The sequence below is a fragment of the Kogia breviceps genome, chromosome 18, assembly GCF_026419965.1.
Source record: "Kogia breviceps isolate mKogBre1 chromosome 18, mKogBre1 haplotype 1, whole genome shotgun sequence".
Taxonomy (NCBI): Eukaryota; Metazoa; Chordata; class Mammalia; order Artiodactyla; family Physeteridae; genus Kogia; species Kogia breviceps.
The window spans coordinates 11362417-11378641 of record NC_081327.1 but is presented as its reverse complement, the minus strand read 5'-3'; the positions used below and the strand labels follow the sequence as shown (position 1 = coordinate 11378641).

The 16225-nt window shown below is 55.0% G+C and overlaps 2 protein-coding genes across 11 annotated transcripts in view; both read left to right on the top strand.

Moving 5' to 3' along the window:
• SPTBN4 (spectrin beta, non-erythrocytic 4) overlaps positions 1-1180 on the top strand; it is a 74869-nt gene extending 73689 nt beyond the window's left edge. For all 9 annotated transcript variants that reach the window (XR_010837937.1, XR_010837938.1, XM_067020221.1 and 6 more), the window contains one exon: positions 134-1180. Coding sequence is in view for 5 of the 9 variants with exons in the window: in XM_059045539.2 (XP_058901522.1) it covers positions 134-292 (159 nt within the window). In the remaining 4 variants the exon portion in view is untranslated. The remainder of the gene's footprint in view (positions 1-133) is intronic.
• Positions 1181-1526: 346 nt separating this feature from the next.
• On the top strand, positions 1527-12984 carry SHKBP1 (SH3KBP1 binding protein 1). 2 transcript variants are annotated; one of them, XM_059045547.2, is made up of 18 exons: positions 1527-1692; positions 1923-1976; positions 2097-2142; positions 2249-2322; positions 2654-2712; positions 2940-3020; positions 4199-4360; positions 4441-4531; positions 4622-4812; positions 5403-5518; positions 6336-6423; positions 6538-6654; positions 8898-9068; positions 10118-10273; positions 10694-10790; positions 11874-12052; positions 12330-12444; positions 12567-12984. In XM_059045547.2, the coding sequence occupies exons 1-18, from the start codon at positions 1607-1609 to the stop codon at positions 12796-12798; spliced, it is 2115 nt and encodes a 704-aa protein (XP_058901530.1). In that variant the 5' UTR covers positions 1527-1606; the 3' UTR covers positions 12799-12984. The 2 variants fall into 2 exon arrangements, with proteins under 2 accessions (XP_058901530.1, XP_066876337.1); XM_067020236.1 differs by lacking the exon at positions 2097-2142 and having other exon boundaries at positions 1569-1692.
• The last annotated feature ends 3241 nt before the right edge of the window (positions 12985-16225 follow it).

The window sequence follows — 16225 nt, the reverse complement described above, 5'->3', positions numbered from 1 at the left end:
CATCATCATTACTGTTAGTTATTATTATCCATTTAATAAATGAGGAAACTTAGGTTCAGAGTGGGCAGTCTGATTCTAGATTCATCAGTCTCCTCTCTTCCAAATACAAACTGTGTCCTGTTTTTCTCTCCAGGAGGAGATGAACGGCTGGCTGGAGGCTGTGGCCGCCTCGGTGGGAGAACACGCCGAGATCGCCCGCTGGGGCCAGACACAACCCACCACGTCGTCCACAGACGAGGGCAATCCCAAGCGGGAGGCGGGGGAGCGCAGGGCCAGCGGGCGCCGGAAGTGACTTCCCACCCGCAGGGCCTGACTCACCTCCCCGCCCCTCCTCCCCGTACTGTGGGCACAAAGACACTTTCTCTTCCGCAGGGGCGGGAGGCCCTAGTCCCACCAACACTGCGGACGCGCCCTGACCGGCACCGGAAAGGAGGGGACTTCTCCTGCACCCCAAGAAGTGGTGGGGGGATTGCTGCCTCTATAGCCATATCTCGGCCCCTTCCCGCTCGCCACCTCCACCCCAGGTGCTGGGGCTCCATTATTTTTATGCAATAACTGAGCTTGTGGGGGGGGGGGCGGGTAAGGGGCCAGTTGAGCCAAGCTCCCTGCCCGGATGCCCAGATCCAGCCCCAAGAAGCTGGGGTGGTAGGGGCGATAATTCCCGCCCTAGGGATGGGCATGGGGGCGCTGGTGAGGTCCCCTGGACCATCCAGGGTGCTAGGGGGTGGGGAGGGGACACCCCCCTCCCCGCCTTTACCTCACTTCCAATGCTGCCTTGATCTCTGTCTGGGAAGGGGGAGTGAAGGGGCCCTAGCCCCCGCACTCCGCCGTCTCAGAGCCATGCGATTAATTCCTGACTTAGTTTATTTTTGCAAAACGTCGACCTTCTCCTCCCCCTGCCCCGCATCCGCGCGAAGGCTTTTAATGGGAGGGGCGTCAAAGCTCAAAACTGTCTTCCTCTCTCCTCCCCCCTCCAGCTGTAAATGCCACTTCGGGAGGGGAGGGGCGAGGGGAAGCCCTCCCCCTGCATGCTTCTGGCTGGAGCACTTTCCTGGGGAGTGGGGGACCCGGGTTGTGGGCAGCCCCCATGGCCACCTGGAGAAGCCGCTGGGACCCAGGGGAGTGGGGGCGCGTGGCAGGCGCGCACTCTGTGTACCTATAATAAATCCTCTGGCTTTGACGGTCTGTGCTGGTTTGTTCGCGTTTCATGGGCTGCGCCCAGGAGGACTGGGTGGGGCGAGGGGAAGAAACTGTCTTGCGGAGAACATTTAGATGTCCCTCTTGGTGTGGACCAATTTCGAGATCTAAACACGTGTCCCCGACGAATCACCTAGATGCCATTCCTAAATCGGGAACCCCAGAGGGGTGGAGGAACGTTTTGCTATCCGTGGTAACTAAACTTCCCCAAAGGAGCCGTTCGGTCCGCCCCGTCCAGGACAGGAAAGGCGGGACCCTTTAAGGAGGCGGAGAAATTAACTGCGACGGGTGAGCGCTTTACCCAATCGCCGGTGGCTCCGGGTGTCTCCTGCCCAATGAGCACCCGGTGGGGGCGGGGCGGGATGCACACCCGGAAGCGGGTGCAGGCCGGCCGGCTACTCTGGGGGCCATGGCAGCTGCGGCCCCTGCAGCAGACGGGGTCCCAGGTCGGGGACCTCCCGGGGAGGTGATTCATCTGAACGTGGGAGGCAAGAGGTGAGTGTAGGAGTTTCCTGAGGCGCTACTCTCGGGAGCGGGAAACGGGGTGGGAGTACCCGCCTCTCCCGGGGGAATTCCTGTCCATCAGGGATTGCTCCGCCCCCTGCTGGAGGCGGGGAGCCTGGATGGGTGCTGGGGGAGGGAAGGGAACTCTCCGGGTTGAGATTGGGGGCCGCATTCCTCATCCTCCCTCCATCATCTCTCGTCCACTCACGGTCCCTGCACAGATTCAGTACCTCTCGCCAGACTCTCACCTGGATCCCAGACTCCTTCTTCTCCAGGTGATTGGGAGAGCGAGTTTGGGGGGGGGGGGCGGGAGGAGAGGGTATGGGGAGACCTAATCTCCCCTTCACACACACACTCCGGCCCGTGACACCTGCTCTGCGTCCCCCTCCCTGCAGTCTTCTGAGTGGACGCATCTCAACACTGAAAGATGAGACCGGAGCCGTGAGTAGAGCAAGAGCTGATATGGGGCGGCCGGTAGGAGGAGGGGCAGGATCCTCACTTAGTCCCGCTCTTTGCCCTATCTATCCTCTGCCTCCCTTCCCCGCAGATCTTCATCGACAGGGACCCCACCGTCTTCGCCCCTATCCTCAACTTCCTGCGCACCAAAGAGTTGGACCCCAGGTTGGCATGGAAGATAAAGGGGAGTCCCCCACCGTCTTCACCCCCCAGGGAAGTCTCTTCTTCCCCTCAGAATGTTCACTTAAGCTCCTTGATCATATTTAAATTATGCGTCCTTAGCATTCTCCCCCACAAAACACACACACACACACACACACACACACACACACACACACATTTTCACCGTTCAGATCATTGCTCCTTTAGAATCTTGATCCCATCAAAATTTTCTACCTCTTGAGATTCTCTGTGCAGTTTTGAAAACTTCGTCCTCAGAATTCTGTGTCCACTCCCACTCCCCAGACCCTGACCCCTAGTCAATTCTACTACCCAGGGGTGTCCACGGTTCCAGCCTCCTCCACGAAGCCCAGTTCTATGGACTCACTCCTCTGGGTAAGTGGGGCCCCCTTTAGCATCCTCATCCCATAGAAAACCAGCTCTCTAGTGATGCTCTGCCTTTCCCCTCTCCTGAAAGAAGGTTGGGTTAGAGCTGAGAGCACTGGGTTTGGTCCTGGGTCTCAGGAGGTTGGTGATATTCTGTGGAGAAAGGGGTGGGGGAGGGGGAAAGGGATCTGCCTCAGTGTTCTCCAAGTCCCAGCCTTTGAGTTCTTCCGTCTTAGTTCGTCGCCTGCAGCTTCGGGAAGAGTTGGATCGATCTTCTTGTGGAAACGTCCTCTTCAATGGTTACCTGCCTCCACCAGGTGGGAACTACTAAGGAATGGAGGGGGGACTAAAGACTACATTTCCCATAAGGCTGCAGCTCTTTGGTGCCTGAGCTGTGGGCCCTGAGACACTATGGGAGTTGTAGTTCTATATCGGATGCTTGGAAAGGAAGCAAGAAACAGCATTTCCAATGAGGCAATGGGCCAAGCTAGTCCCTCTGAGGCTCAGAAGCTTACCCTAGAGCCCAGTGGGAGTTGTAGTCCAGGTTTGATTTCCTTGTAGGGAGGCTTAGGGAGAACTGGTGTCCTTTGCATGGAGGGGAGAAATATTAAAGGAGAGTTATTGACTATAATCTCCATGGAGCAGCCAGCCCACTGGCCATGGAAAATATGCACCAGTGGTTATTGGGAACTGTAATCTACTAGGCTTTGCTGATAGGTAGAAGGAACAGAGTGGGGAAATTCAGCTTATGGCTTTATTTCCCTAACCTCAGTCAAGACCTACTACCTTCACGAAGTTTGCCAAATATGAAGACGTATTGTTCTCTTAACTTAGTTTGACCCTGGTTTTTTAAATTGCTTTAAATAGAAGCTTTTTGTCACTACCTTCATGCCATAAATAAGTAGATGGGAAATAAACCCCAAACATAACAGTGTAATTAAACTCTGGGTAGATGCCGTTGTCTGCCAATGAGACAGGCTTCCATTTCTTTTTTTTTTTTTTTTTTTTTGGTGGTATGCAGGCCTCTCACTGTTGTGGCCTCTCCCACTGCGGAGCGCAGGCTCCGGACGCGCAGGCTCAGCGGCCATGGCTCACGGGCCCAGCCGCTCCACATCATGTGGGATCCTCCCGGATCGGGGCACGAACCCGCGTCCCCTGCATCGGCAGGCGGACTCTCAACCACTGCGCCACCAGGGAAGCCCGCTTCCATTTCTTAAAAGGAAAGATTGCCAAATATTGAAGAGGTATCAATATGGTGGCAGCCCCAAACTGATGCTTTCTCTGTGATGGGCTCAAAGAGCTGAAAAGGGAGCAGCTCGCTGTGTGATTCAGTCTCATTTAACGCCACGTCCCTGCACCACCGAAAATCTCTTCTCTAGGAGACAGTGCTACCCACGTGGCAAAATCAGTATCTGGCACACTTTAAGTGCTTGCTATGTGACAGTTATTACAATTATTCCAATGACTGTCACTCTGCCCCTTCTCCCTGCCACAGTGTTCCCGGTGAAGCGGCGGAACAGGCACAGCCTGGTGGGGCCCCAGCAAGCAGGGGGCCGCCCAGCCCCTGTTCGACGGAGCAACACGATGCCCCCCAACCTGGGCAACGCAGGGCTGCTGGGCCGAATGCTAGATGAGAAAGCCCCTCCCTCCCCATCAGGTACATTTCTGTCTCTTGGGAGATTGGGGCAGCCAGTGGGCCCCTGTGACCCTTCCCTGATCCCTGCCTTTCCCCCCAAGGGCTACCAGAGGAGCCGGGAATGGTGCGCCTGGTGTGTGGACACCACAACTGGATCGCCGTGGCCTATACCCAGTTTCTTGTCTGCTATAGGTGCTCAGGGAGGGCGGTGGGAGGACGCCTTAAGCCCTGTTGATGGGGAGGGCTCAGGGTGAGGGTTCATGATGTCCCTCAATCTTCCAGGCTGAAGGAAGCCTCGGGCTGGCAGCTGGTGTTCTCCAGTCCCCGCCTGGACTGGCCCATTGAGCGACTGGCGCTCACAGCCCGGGTGCTGAGTGGGGCCCTGGGCGAGCATGACAAGATGGTGGCAGCAGCCGCGGGCAGCGAGATTCTGCTGTGGGCGCTGCAGGCAGAAGGCGCTGGCTCTGAGATAGGTGTGGCACCAGGCTTTTCCCAGCACCCTTTTGCCCTTAGGAAGCCTACTCCAACTTGTGGCCTGTTAAAACAGCCCACGCGCCACAATTCTCCTTGTGTTATTAGGGTGCTCCAGCCCTTTAGAATTCCGTATCCTGTTAGCATTCCTTGGCCCGGTAGAAAAATGCACCCACATACAATTCTCTCCTCCGTCAGAATTCACTGCCCTGTTCGATCTCTTCGCTTTGGTAGAATTCTCCATGCCAGTAAAATCCCAGACCCGTTAGAATCCGTTCCCATTAGAAATCTGACTCCTTAGACCAGTCTGTCCCCTAACAAATCTTAATCCTCGTGAGAAGCCTCTGCCGCCCATAGAGTTTTTTTGCCTTTGTTGAAAATCTTAGCTATGTTAGAATTCCACACCCTGTCAGAGTCCCACACTGCAGCAGGAATCTGGCCCCTTGTAATCCCCTGTAATTGCTGCTGGAATCCTCTAGCCTGTAAAGATTCTATGACCAAGTTGAATCCTCTGGCCCTTGGAGTTCTTCCCGCCACCCCTCTTCTCCCCCGTGAAAGGGGGTCCTGGCTCAGCCCTCCTCACCCTGTGCAGGAGTCTTCCACCTGGGCGTGCCTGTGGAGGCCTTATTCTTCGTCGGGAACCAGCTCATCGCCACAAGCCACACAGGGCGCATTGGGGTGTGGAATGCCGTCACCAAGCACTGGCAGGTCAGGGCACTGGCCAGCCTGGCTGCCTCTTGCTCGGGTATCCAGACCAGTCAGACCCAGGGAGGCGTTCCTTTCTGCCCCACCCGACCTGGGGAGAACCAGGGGACCCGGCAGTGGGCCAGATCCAGTGGTGGGGTAGGATGGGGTATGACAAAGGCCAAAGGAGGATCCAGGAGGCCTTCGTGGCTGACGTGAAGGATGGTGGGTTTGGAAAGGAAGAGAGGATTCGCCAGACACTGGGTGGGAGACCGGGTGAGGGGAGATGGTAGAGGAGGCGGAAACCCAGAGACAGACGTGCAAACGTCCGTCGTTCTCTCTGCACTCGCCCCAAGCTCTGTGCAACATGTAAAACAAAAAGTACACCCACAGCGTTGTTTCCTAAAGTGTGAGCATTTGGCTGAGAGAGACAGACAAACACAGAAAGGAGAGAGAAAGAAACAGAGATGGAGAGAAACAGACAAATCGAAACAGGAGGTCAGAGGTGCCAGAGAGACAGAAAGAGGGTGGATGGAGAGAAACCAGGACTAAATGACTGTAGTCGATGAAGGGACACAGAGAGAAAGATGGAGATGAATAAAGAAATGTCAGAAATACAGAGTCAAGGAGAGGCCACGAGACAGAAGCACCAACCAAGAACCATTCAGAGACAGACGCCAGTGATTCAGGCCTGGAGCAGGCAAGGCTGGGGAGGAGGGGGCCTAGAAACTGGAGGGAGGGTGCTGGAGCAGGCAGGCATGGGCATGCCAGGGGGGCACTGCAGAGGCAAAGGCAGGAAGGGATGGCACCATGGCCACAGCCCACCCCGCCCCACCCCCAGGTCCAGGAGGTGCAGCCCATCACCAGTTACGATGCTGCAGGCTCCTTCCTCCTCCTGGGCTGCAACAACGGCTCCATCTACTACGTGGGTGAGCAGCAGCCGGCACCCCAGCTGCCTGAGAACCTCCCCTGAGAGGTGGGAGAGGAGGGGAAAGGCTGGGGTACCTTGAACAAACCCACTCTATCCTCCCTGTCCACCCCAGATGTGCAGAAATTCCCCCTGCGCATGAAGGACAATGACCTCCTTGTCAGCGAGCTCTACCGGGACCCGGCGGAGGATGGAGTCACAGCCCTGAGCGTCTACCTCACCCCAAAGACCAGTAAGCTATAGCTCAGCTCCCCGCCCTGCCGTCAGCAGCCAGCCCCGGCCGCAGCCCGGAGCTGTCTCCCCATCACTTGTGTAGCATGACCCAGTGAATTTTACGGAGAAGGAGACAGATTCAACTCATACAGTCATTCAACAAACAGTTACTGAGCGCCACTTACATATGAACACTGTTCTAGGTGCTCGGCCACGGCGGGCCTCTTCACCTGGGGCAAAATTGACCTCTAGTAGTTGATCTTGGTGTTTCTTTCCCATATCTGTGATTAGGGTGTGATGCTTGCGCGCTCCTAAAACAAAGAGGATGCATGTCTTGGGAATTCCCAGGTGGTCCAGTGGTTAGGACTCTGAGTTCTCACTGCCGAGGGCCCAGGTTCGATTCCTAGTCGGAAACGAAAATCCCATAAGCTGTGTAGCGTGGCCAAACCCCCCCCAAACAAACAAACAAACAAAATCCCCAAACAAACAAAATCAAAAACACATAAACAGTCAAACAAAAAGAGAATGCATGTGTTACAGTGGATGAAGCTGAGTTCTCTCACTTGAGACAATCTTTGTGTTTTGTTTTCTTGATTGCAAATGCAGAGAAATAGTTTTTTTGTTTGTTTTTACTGAGATATAATTCCCATACCATAAAATTAACAACTGAGTAATTTTAGTAGATTCACAAAGTTGTGCCACCATCACCACTGTCTAATTCCAGAACATTTTTATCACCCCAAAAAGAAACCCCATGCTTGTTAGCAATCACACCCCAGTCCTCCATCCTGACAGCCCCTGGACACCTCTAATCCACTTTCTGTCTCTATGGATTTGCCTGTTCTAGACATTTAATGTAAATGGAATCATGCAGTTTGTGGCTTTTTGTGTCTGACTTTTTTCACTTTGGGTAACAATGAATTTTTTTTAAGGGTTAGTGCTTTTTTGGAGCTTAAGATCTCTTACCCTACCCCCAGGTTGTGAAGATTTTTCCCTATGTTTTCTTCTAGAAGCTTTGCAGTTTTAGCTTTTACACGTAGGTTTCTGTTCCATTTCAAATTAACTTTTATATATGGTGTGAGGTAGGGGTCACAGTGCTTTTTCTAGCAGGCATAAACTAATAATAAACTTAACTTCACAGCATGTCATCACATAAGGCCCCTTTCTTTTTTAAAACTGTATTTATTTATTTATTTGGCCACACCATGTGGCTTGTGGGATCTTAGTTCCCTGACCGGGGATCGAGCCCAGGCCCTTGGCAGTGAGAGCACGGAGCCCCAACCACTGGACTGCCAGGGAATTCCTAAGGCCCCTTTCTTATTTCATTGATTTACTCCTTTCCTCCCCACCCCCTCCTCACCACGTGCCACTATTCTGTCATGTTTAGCATTTATATTTTCATTTGTATGTGTCCTTACAAAATGGATATTATGGACATGTTTTTGAATTTGCATAAATTGTATGGGGTATATAACTCAGTTTATATATCTTACTTTTGTCCATCCTGCCCTAGGTTAAATATCCATCCATGTTGCTATTCATAACCTGAATCCATTGCTTCTAACTCCTGCATAAAATATTAAAACCACATTTTACCCACATTCCTTAAGATGGTCCATTAAGTTTGTGACGTTACAACATACCTTTCCCCTGTGGAAATTTGGCAAGGTTGGGGAGTCCCTCAGGCACACTGGGTCGAGTTTCATTTTCTTGTCTTGCTGTCTGTCTGGTTTTGTTTGTCTGTTTGACCCCACCATGTGGCTTGTGGGATCTTGGTTCCCTGAAGAGACTGAACCCGGGCCTGTTTGTTTATATGTCCCTTTCTATGTTTCTCTGTCTTTCTCTCGAATTCCATCTCTCTCTCTGTCAGTCTCTGTCTCTGTCTCCTTCCCTGTGATTTGTTTATTGGCTCCCTGTTTCTCTATTTTTCTATCTGTCTTCCCCCTCTTCTCAGCTCTGTCTCTCTCTCTCTTTTTAAAAATTTTAATTTATTTTTTATATAGCACGTTCTTATTAGTTATCTATTTTATACATATTAGTGTACATATGTCAATCTGTCTCTCTCTCTGTCTTAATTTCTGTCTCTGGTTTCTCTGCCCTGTCCCTCTGTTTCCCACGTCTCGCCACCTTGTTCTCTCCATCTCTCCCTCTCCCTTTACTTTCTGACTCTGCATCTGTTCTTTGTCTGTTGCCTCTTCTCTCTGCCTTGGTTTCTGTCTCTCTGTGACCCTGTCCCTCTCTTCCTCCTCGGCCCCTCACCAGGTGACAGTGGGAACTGGATCGAGATCGCCTACGGCACCAGCTCAGGGGGCGTGCGTGTCATCGTGCAGCATCCCGAGACCGTGGGCTCGGGGCCTCAGCTCTTTCAGACCTTCACCGTGCACCGCAGCCCCGTCACCAAGATCATGCTGTCAGAGAAGCACCTCATCTCAGGTGAGCCTTGCCCGGCTGCCCTGCCTGCCCGTCTCCCTGCAGGAGGGATGGCTTAGCTGTGAGCACGAAGCCAGGTGGATGAGGGTTTCCTGTGGGGAGAGACAGTGTGGGGGGAGTGGCCCCTGGAGAATTCCGTGAAGGGGACCAGTCTGGGGGAGAGTGGATTTGCCAGGGAGAGGGGAAAATTAATCCATTTAGCAATCGTCAGGCACGGGGGATACAGTGATAAGACAGGCCAAGTCCCTACCCTCGTGGAGCTGATGCTCTAGTGGGGGCAGCAGACAATAAATCAATAAAAATATAAATCACCATCTGGCAGTGGGGATGGGGACCATGAATAAAAACAGAGCTGTGTGAGAGGCCAAGAGAGTGCCAGGATCACTGGAGAGTGCATGGTCCGGGAAGTTCTTCCTGAGGAAGGGGCTCTGAACAGAAATGAGCAGTGCAGGTAGGTGGGGACAGGCATTGCAAAGGCTCTGAGGCGGGAGGATGTTTGGTGTGTCTAAGGAAGAGCAGGGGCCCACTGGGCCCAGAGCGGAGTGGGTGAGGAAGAGGGTGGGGGGTGATGGGGTAGGTCAGCGCGACCTTGTAACCCATGGAGAAGACTTTGTCCTTAACCCTGAATGAGATGGCGCCGCGGGAGGTCTCACAGCAGAGGAGGGCTGTGACCTGACACAGGTGTTCACAGGGTCCCTCTGACTGCATGTGGGGACAGGATGACAGCAGGGAGGCCAAGAAGGAGGCTGCTGCAACGGTCCAGGCAGCAGATGGGATGGACAGGACCAGGGTGGGGGTGGGGTGGGAGCAGTGGACAGGGAAAAGTGAGATCAGGCCCTGGAATGATTTGGAGGCAGAGCCAGTGGGACTGTTAACTATTTGGAGTTCTGGGGGAGAGAGAATTCTCTGAAAGGGAAGAATTCAGAGGGGCCTGAATCCTGACACCTTTGAAAGGAGGTCATCCCGGGGCTCAGGAAGGTCGGGCAGTGGTGATGCCACGGCCGGGCCTGACCTGCTGCCCGCCCCACCCCCCACCCCCGCCGGCTTCTCAGTCTGTGCCGACAGCAACCATGTGCGGACGTGGTCCGTGACTCGCTTCCGTGGCATGATCTCCACCCAGCCTGGCTCCACCCCGCTCGCTTCATTCAAGATCCTGGCGCTGGAATCGGCCGATGGGCATGGCGGCTGCAGTGCTGGCAATGACATTGGTGCCTCCTAGCCCCGGGTCCCCCACCGCACGGACCCTGCCTGACCTCCATTGGCCTCCACTGATCCCTTTCCTGACCCCTGTAGACCTCTCTTGACCCAGCCAGCTGATGGGGTCGACCTCCACCCATCACCACCTGACCCCTGTTGACCGCCACGTACTCCCAGCTATCCCAGTTGAATTCTGTTACCCCCATTGATTCCTGCTGACCCAGGATCCGCCCCCTGCCCCTGACGTGCCTGAACTCCACTGACTGTTGCTGACACCCAACCCTGTCTGACCTCGCCCAACTCTAGCCACCTGGGGGTGGGGACCTGGTCCTGGGCGGGAGGTTCCTCAGTGGGGAAGGAGGCAGAGTCTTGGGATCTGGAGGTCACAGGGACCCCAGCTGGCCCTGACTGCCCCCCTCTCCCTGGCCCAGGCCCCTACGGCGAGCGGGATGACCAGCAAGTGTTCGTTCAGAAGGTGGTACCAAATGCCAGCCAGCTCTTCGTGCGTCTTTCCTCCACTGGTCAGCGGTGAGGACCATCCCGTCAAACGGGGCGGAGGGGGTGGTCAGAGGAGAAGACAAGATGCCAGGGAGGTCAGAAGGGCATCCCTCCCAGCCAAGGGGCACCGCAGGAGCAGAGGCTGGGAAGGAGCACAGGCCTGGTCCTAGATCTGGAGTTTGGGGTATCACAGGTGTGACACGTGTGGATGGGCGTGCAGCTGGAACGATCCCAGGTGCCCCTGCTGGCCCGCAAGCAGAGATCGCCCGGTGTAGTCAGGGCCGGGATGGGGCCTGTGGGGGGTGGGGGGAGGTGCACAGGCTGGGGGGCGAGGGACGGGAAGCTGCGGGAGCCCAGAGGGAGGCAGTGCTCGCTCCAGCCTGGGAAGGGGGCCTGTTGAAGAGGGGTCTCTGAGCAGAGACCTTGAGGATAAATAGGAATGAGCAGAAGAAAGGAGGGAGGGGAAAGTCTGTGCCTGGCTGAAGGGGTGGCATGTGCAAAGGCTGGAACGGCCAGAGGGGCTAACCAGGGACAAGCACGTGGTCCCTGGGGGCTGGAGCGCCGAGAGGTGAGAAACGGGGCTGCAGAGGGGTGGAGCCTTGCCAATCGTATGGAAGAGCCGAGACTGTCCTGAGTGTCCTGGGGAGCCATGGCCACTCTGAGGGGGATGGACTGGAGGTTGGAGAGGAGGCCAAGAGCCCAGGGAGGAGGCTGGGACAGATGCCTGGCCACAGAGGGCAGGGCTTGATCGGGGCCAGATGGGGAGGGGAGGAGGGGACCGGCCACGGGAAGTGAGGGAGGCACCCAGGATGAGTTTTGGGCCCTCCCTGAGACAGGAACAGGGAGGGAAGCATGTTTGGGGGAGACTCCCTTTTGGGCCCCACAATGGGTGTGTGGGGCTGGGGACATCCAGGAGGCTTCTGGTCCCCACAGGGCTGGAACCCAAGACAGTAGATTTGGGAGGGATGGAGAGGCTTGGGTGCTCATCCGAGAAGCAGGAACTGAAGCCACAAGGGCAGTGGGGACTGAGGCCTGGGAGGGGTATAAAGTTGAGAAGAGGGGCCAGGCCAGACCCTGGTGTGGCCAAGGTGACCCCTGCCCCTCCCCTCTCAGGGTGTGCTCCGTGCGCTCCGTGGACGGCTCGCCCACCACCGCCTTCACGGTGCTCGAGTGTGAGGGCTCCCGGAGGCTGGGCTCCCGGCCCCGGCGCTACCTGCTCACTGGCCAGGCCAACGGCAGCTTGGCCATGTGGGACCTGACCACCGCCATGGACGGCCTCGGCCAGGCGCCTGGTACTTCCCGTGCCAAGCCCCACAGACTCACCCTGAACCCTCTCCACAACCTCCTTCGCCATGAGCTCCCTCCCCAAGCCCTTGCCCTCTGGCCCCTTTCCCTGCTCCCCAACCCCTCCTCACCCTTGCTTTTTAACCTCCCTTTCTCAGCTTCTGACCCCTGTCCGTGGGCCTCTGCATCTTTCCTCCCATCCCGACCTCAGTCCTTGCACATGACCTTTGTCTCTTGACCTGTGCTCTTGTCTTGCCCCTGACCCTGCTTCCTTGCCCCCCGCAGCAGGGGGTCTGACAGAGGAAGAGCTGCTGGAACAGCTGGAGCAGTGCGAACTAGCCCCGCTGGCTTCCTTGAGGGGTGCTCCCCCCAGCCCCTCGCCCCGGACCTCTCTCACCAGGTAGGCGTGACTCCACTTCCCCTTCTGAGCAGTGGGGCCCAGGGCAGAACACGGTGACCTGGGGGCAGGGGGGGACCCAGCTCCACCCTGATGACCTGCACTGACCCTCCTCACCCCCTCAGTCTCCACTCAGCCTTCAGCAGCGCCTCCCTGTCCGGCCACCGTGGGAGCCCGAGCCCCCCACAGGCTGAGGCCCGGCGCCGCTGGGGGGGCAGCTTCGTGGAACGCTGCCAGGAACTGGTGCGGAGCGGGCCGGAGCCCCGGCGGCCACCGACACCAGCCCCCCGGCCCTCCGCGGGGCTCGGGGCTCCCCTTGCACCCCCCAAGATGAAGCTCACTGAAACTTCCTTCTGAGCACGGCTGCCATGGTGCCTTGAGATACCCAGGCCCTGGGGGACTCAGGTGCCTGCCCCGCTTCCTGTCACAGCCCTGGGTTCAGGGCCAGGGCCTCCTCGGAGTGGTTAGTGTTACTAGGCCCCCATCATCTCCCTTTTCTGGAGCCAAAGTCACCCTTCCCTAATAAAGTTCTCACTGCCATCACCTTGGTCACATCTTGAGGGGGTTTGGGCGCCCCTAGGGCAAGGGTAAGAGAGCCGTGGTGCCCAACCAGGTCCCTAGCTGTAAATTCAGGAACATCTGTCTCTCCTGGTTTAAGTAAAGAAGGGGAATTGGTTTACACTCTGGCTTCAGGCATGGCTGGATCCAGGGCTCATCCAGAATATCTTTCCATCTTTTGGCTTTGCTCTCCTCTGGGATCATTCTCAGCCAGGTTTTCCCCCCTCTGTGCCAAGATAACTCCAGGTAGCTCCTTAGCAACATTTTTCTCTCTAGCAGCAGCAAAATCACAGGACTGATTCTCATTGACTTAAACTGAATCAGATGGTCATTCCTGAACCAATCACTGTGTCCTTCCAGGGATCACGTGCCGTCACAAGCCAGGCAGTGAGGTCATCCCCATGTTGACAGAGTGGAGGAAGAGTTCCTGAAAGGTGATTCAGGGTACGATTACCACAGACAGGGATGAATAGGTACAGGTTGGCAGAAACACAGATGCCGGCTAGGTGACATTTTTACCCCAAACCTCACCACTGCAAACACTTTGTCCATATCCCTAGCTGCCCAGTCTTTCACCCCTCTCTTGCCTCTTTTACCCCTCTCTTTCACACCAGGGAGGATATGTAGAACAGGATCAGCTCAGCCCAGCCTGACATCCTTGAGTTTTTTCTCCAGTTAATACCTACCTATGTCAACTCCTCAGGGAAGTTTTCTGCATCTTTTCCTTGGGTCAATGAATAGAAGAGAAAGTGGGCCAGCTAAGAACAAGGGATTTTAGAATATGCTAATCCTGGAATTCCAGAGTTTCTGGAATGCCAGAACTTCTGTAACATGGGGGAGTGGGGTCTAGAATGTTAGGAAATATAGAACACAGGAATATTCTAGAGTGCTAGTGGATGAGCAGTATAAAGCTTCCTCCCTGCATATCAAAGAATCCAGACTGTAGAAGTTTCTGAAAAAGGACCTGGAAAGTCAATGACTCTAGAACAGAGGAGTTTTCTAGAATGCCTATGAATCTACACCAGTAGGAATATTTTGCAAGCCAGGCATTCTGGAATGCTGATAATTATAGGAAACAGAAAGGAATCTGGATTACTAGGAAATCTAGATCATAGGCATATTCTGGAATGCCAGCCCTTCCCTTCTAGGTCACTAGAGGATTTGTTTGCATTCTAAGAAATCCATAATGTCAAGGGGTTCTGGATTGCCAGAGAATGTAGAACATGAGTGGGCATCCTAAAAGGTGAGTGATTCTAAAACATGAGTGTTCTGGAATGTCTGTGATCTAGAATATGGGGGTATTTTGTAATGCTCACAGAGCTAGATTATTGAGATCATTTTTTTCCATCCCAGGGAGTCCAGAACACTTGTGTTTCTGGGATGCTAATGATTCTAGAACTGAGGAAGAGAGTGTCAGAAAATCAAGAACACTAAAAAGATTTGTTTGTTTTTTTAATACCAGGATAAAACCCCGTGTGTGAGCACATACAATGGAGGAAGCTTCTGGAATGCCAGGGCTCTAGAACTCTGAGGGATTCTGAAGGGTCGAGATCAGATCAGGATCCAGGAGAGACATAGAAACAACCCTGGAAGGTAGTGGCACTGATGGGGGGGATTGGGAGCTGGGAACTCCAAATTCTGTGGGGGGAAGGGAAGCCAACGCCATCCCCCGAAGTTGCAGTGGTGAGCCAGAGGCTGTTGCCTAGCAACGAGCATTGAAGATGCCCTGGATCCCAAGCAGAAGGGAGAAATTTCGGCAGCGCCCCCAGCAAATGCTCCAGCCACAGGGTAGGAGACGGGGAAGGAGGGGGGCAACGGGGGCAGGGATACACTGTCCTGCAGGGTCATGTTAGCAGGGATCGCAGGAGTTACATGAAGACAGGGACACAGGGCATATTCAGTGGGCAGAGCCAGGCACTCCCTCACTGAGCTGGGACAACTCACAAATGCCCCTGAGTGGGGCCTGAGTGCCGTCGTTATTGCTCCAAAGGGCTGTGTGTCTCTGGACGGTGGGTGGGCCCAGACTTCTGGGTGTCAGTTTTGGGTGTAGGCATGGATTTGCTATAGGTGCTGTTAACGAGTGTGAGTGTGGCTGTGTGAATCAGCCCGTGTGCCTCAAGGTAAGGCGGGAGGGTGAAGGGGGTCCCCTGTCCTTCTTGCACATCCCTTGGAAGAAGTAGCAGTAGTTGGGGATGAAGTCGAAACTGAATTGATTGCTGTTCTTAGTCTGGGGTCAGCCGTATGGTCAGGCCTAGTACCCTGTGTGGGCAGAGGCTGGGATCTACTCGGGGCGGGGCTAAGGCTACAGAACTGGGAACCTTAAGAATCAAACTGCTTTGAGAGATGGGGTCCCCGGAGGGGGGACAAACGTGAAAGGGGTAGGGTTTGGGATGCTAAGTGTGGGGCCTTGGCCCAATTCTTGTGGGAAAGGGTGTGGCCTGAAACTCAGAGAAGGGGGCAACTAGAGGGCAGGCTCTGGAGCGCTGATGCCTTTGGGAGCAGAGAGGCAAGGTTTGTAATTCTGAGGAAATAGGGTGGGGCCTTGAATTTATAATGAAAGGGTGGGGCTGGGCTTGAGACCCTCTGAGTTGGAAGGTTGTGAGCAGGGCTTGGAGCCTAGAACCCACTAAAGCGGGTGTGGGAGGAGACTAAGGCCACTTGGGGCTTGGGGCTCCTAATGGTAGAGGTCCCTAGGAAGAGAGGGGACTGGAATTCTTTAAGGAGAAAGTCTGCAATTCTGGGAGTGGGAGGGGTGCTCTTGGGAGCCTCTAAATATTCAGGCAGGGAGGGGGCTGTGGTACCCTCTAGGGATGGCAGTGAATTGAGGTGCAAATAGGAGAGCGGAGCCGGGAGCCCTGTGGGAGTGGAATCTGTGGGTCAGGGGCGGACCCTGGGTCCTCTGAGGGGCAGAGGCTACCGCCTTCTGAGGAACAAGCTATTGTTTGTTGAGCCTGGAACCCCTGAAACACAGGGCTTTGAGAAGGGGCAAATCCTTTGGGAAGGTCCAGAGTGGGCCTGGGATTCTCAGAGGGGCCGGACCTGGAGCTCAGTGCAGGATTGGGATTGGCGTTCTGCCCCCAGAATCCCAAGTCTCTCACGTGAGAAGTAGGCATCTGTGGGGTCTTCCAGAATTTACGCCAGTCGAGGAGCAAATTCTGATGGACTTCTCCCAGGACTGTGAACCGAGGGATGAGATTTTCCAGTGGGAATCTAGTTTAGGGGAATC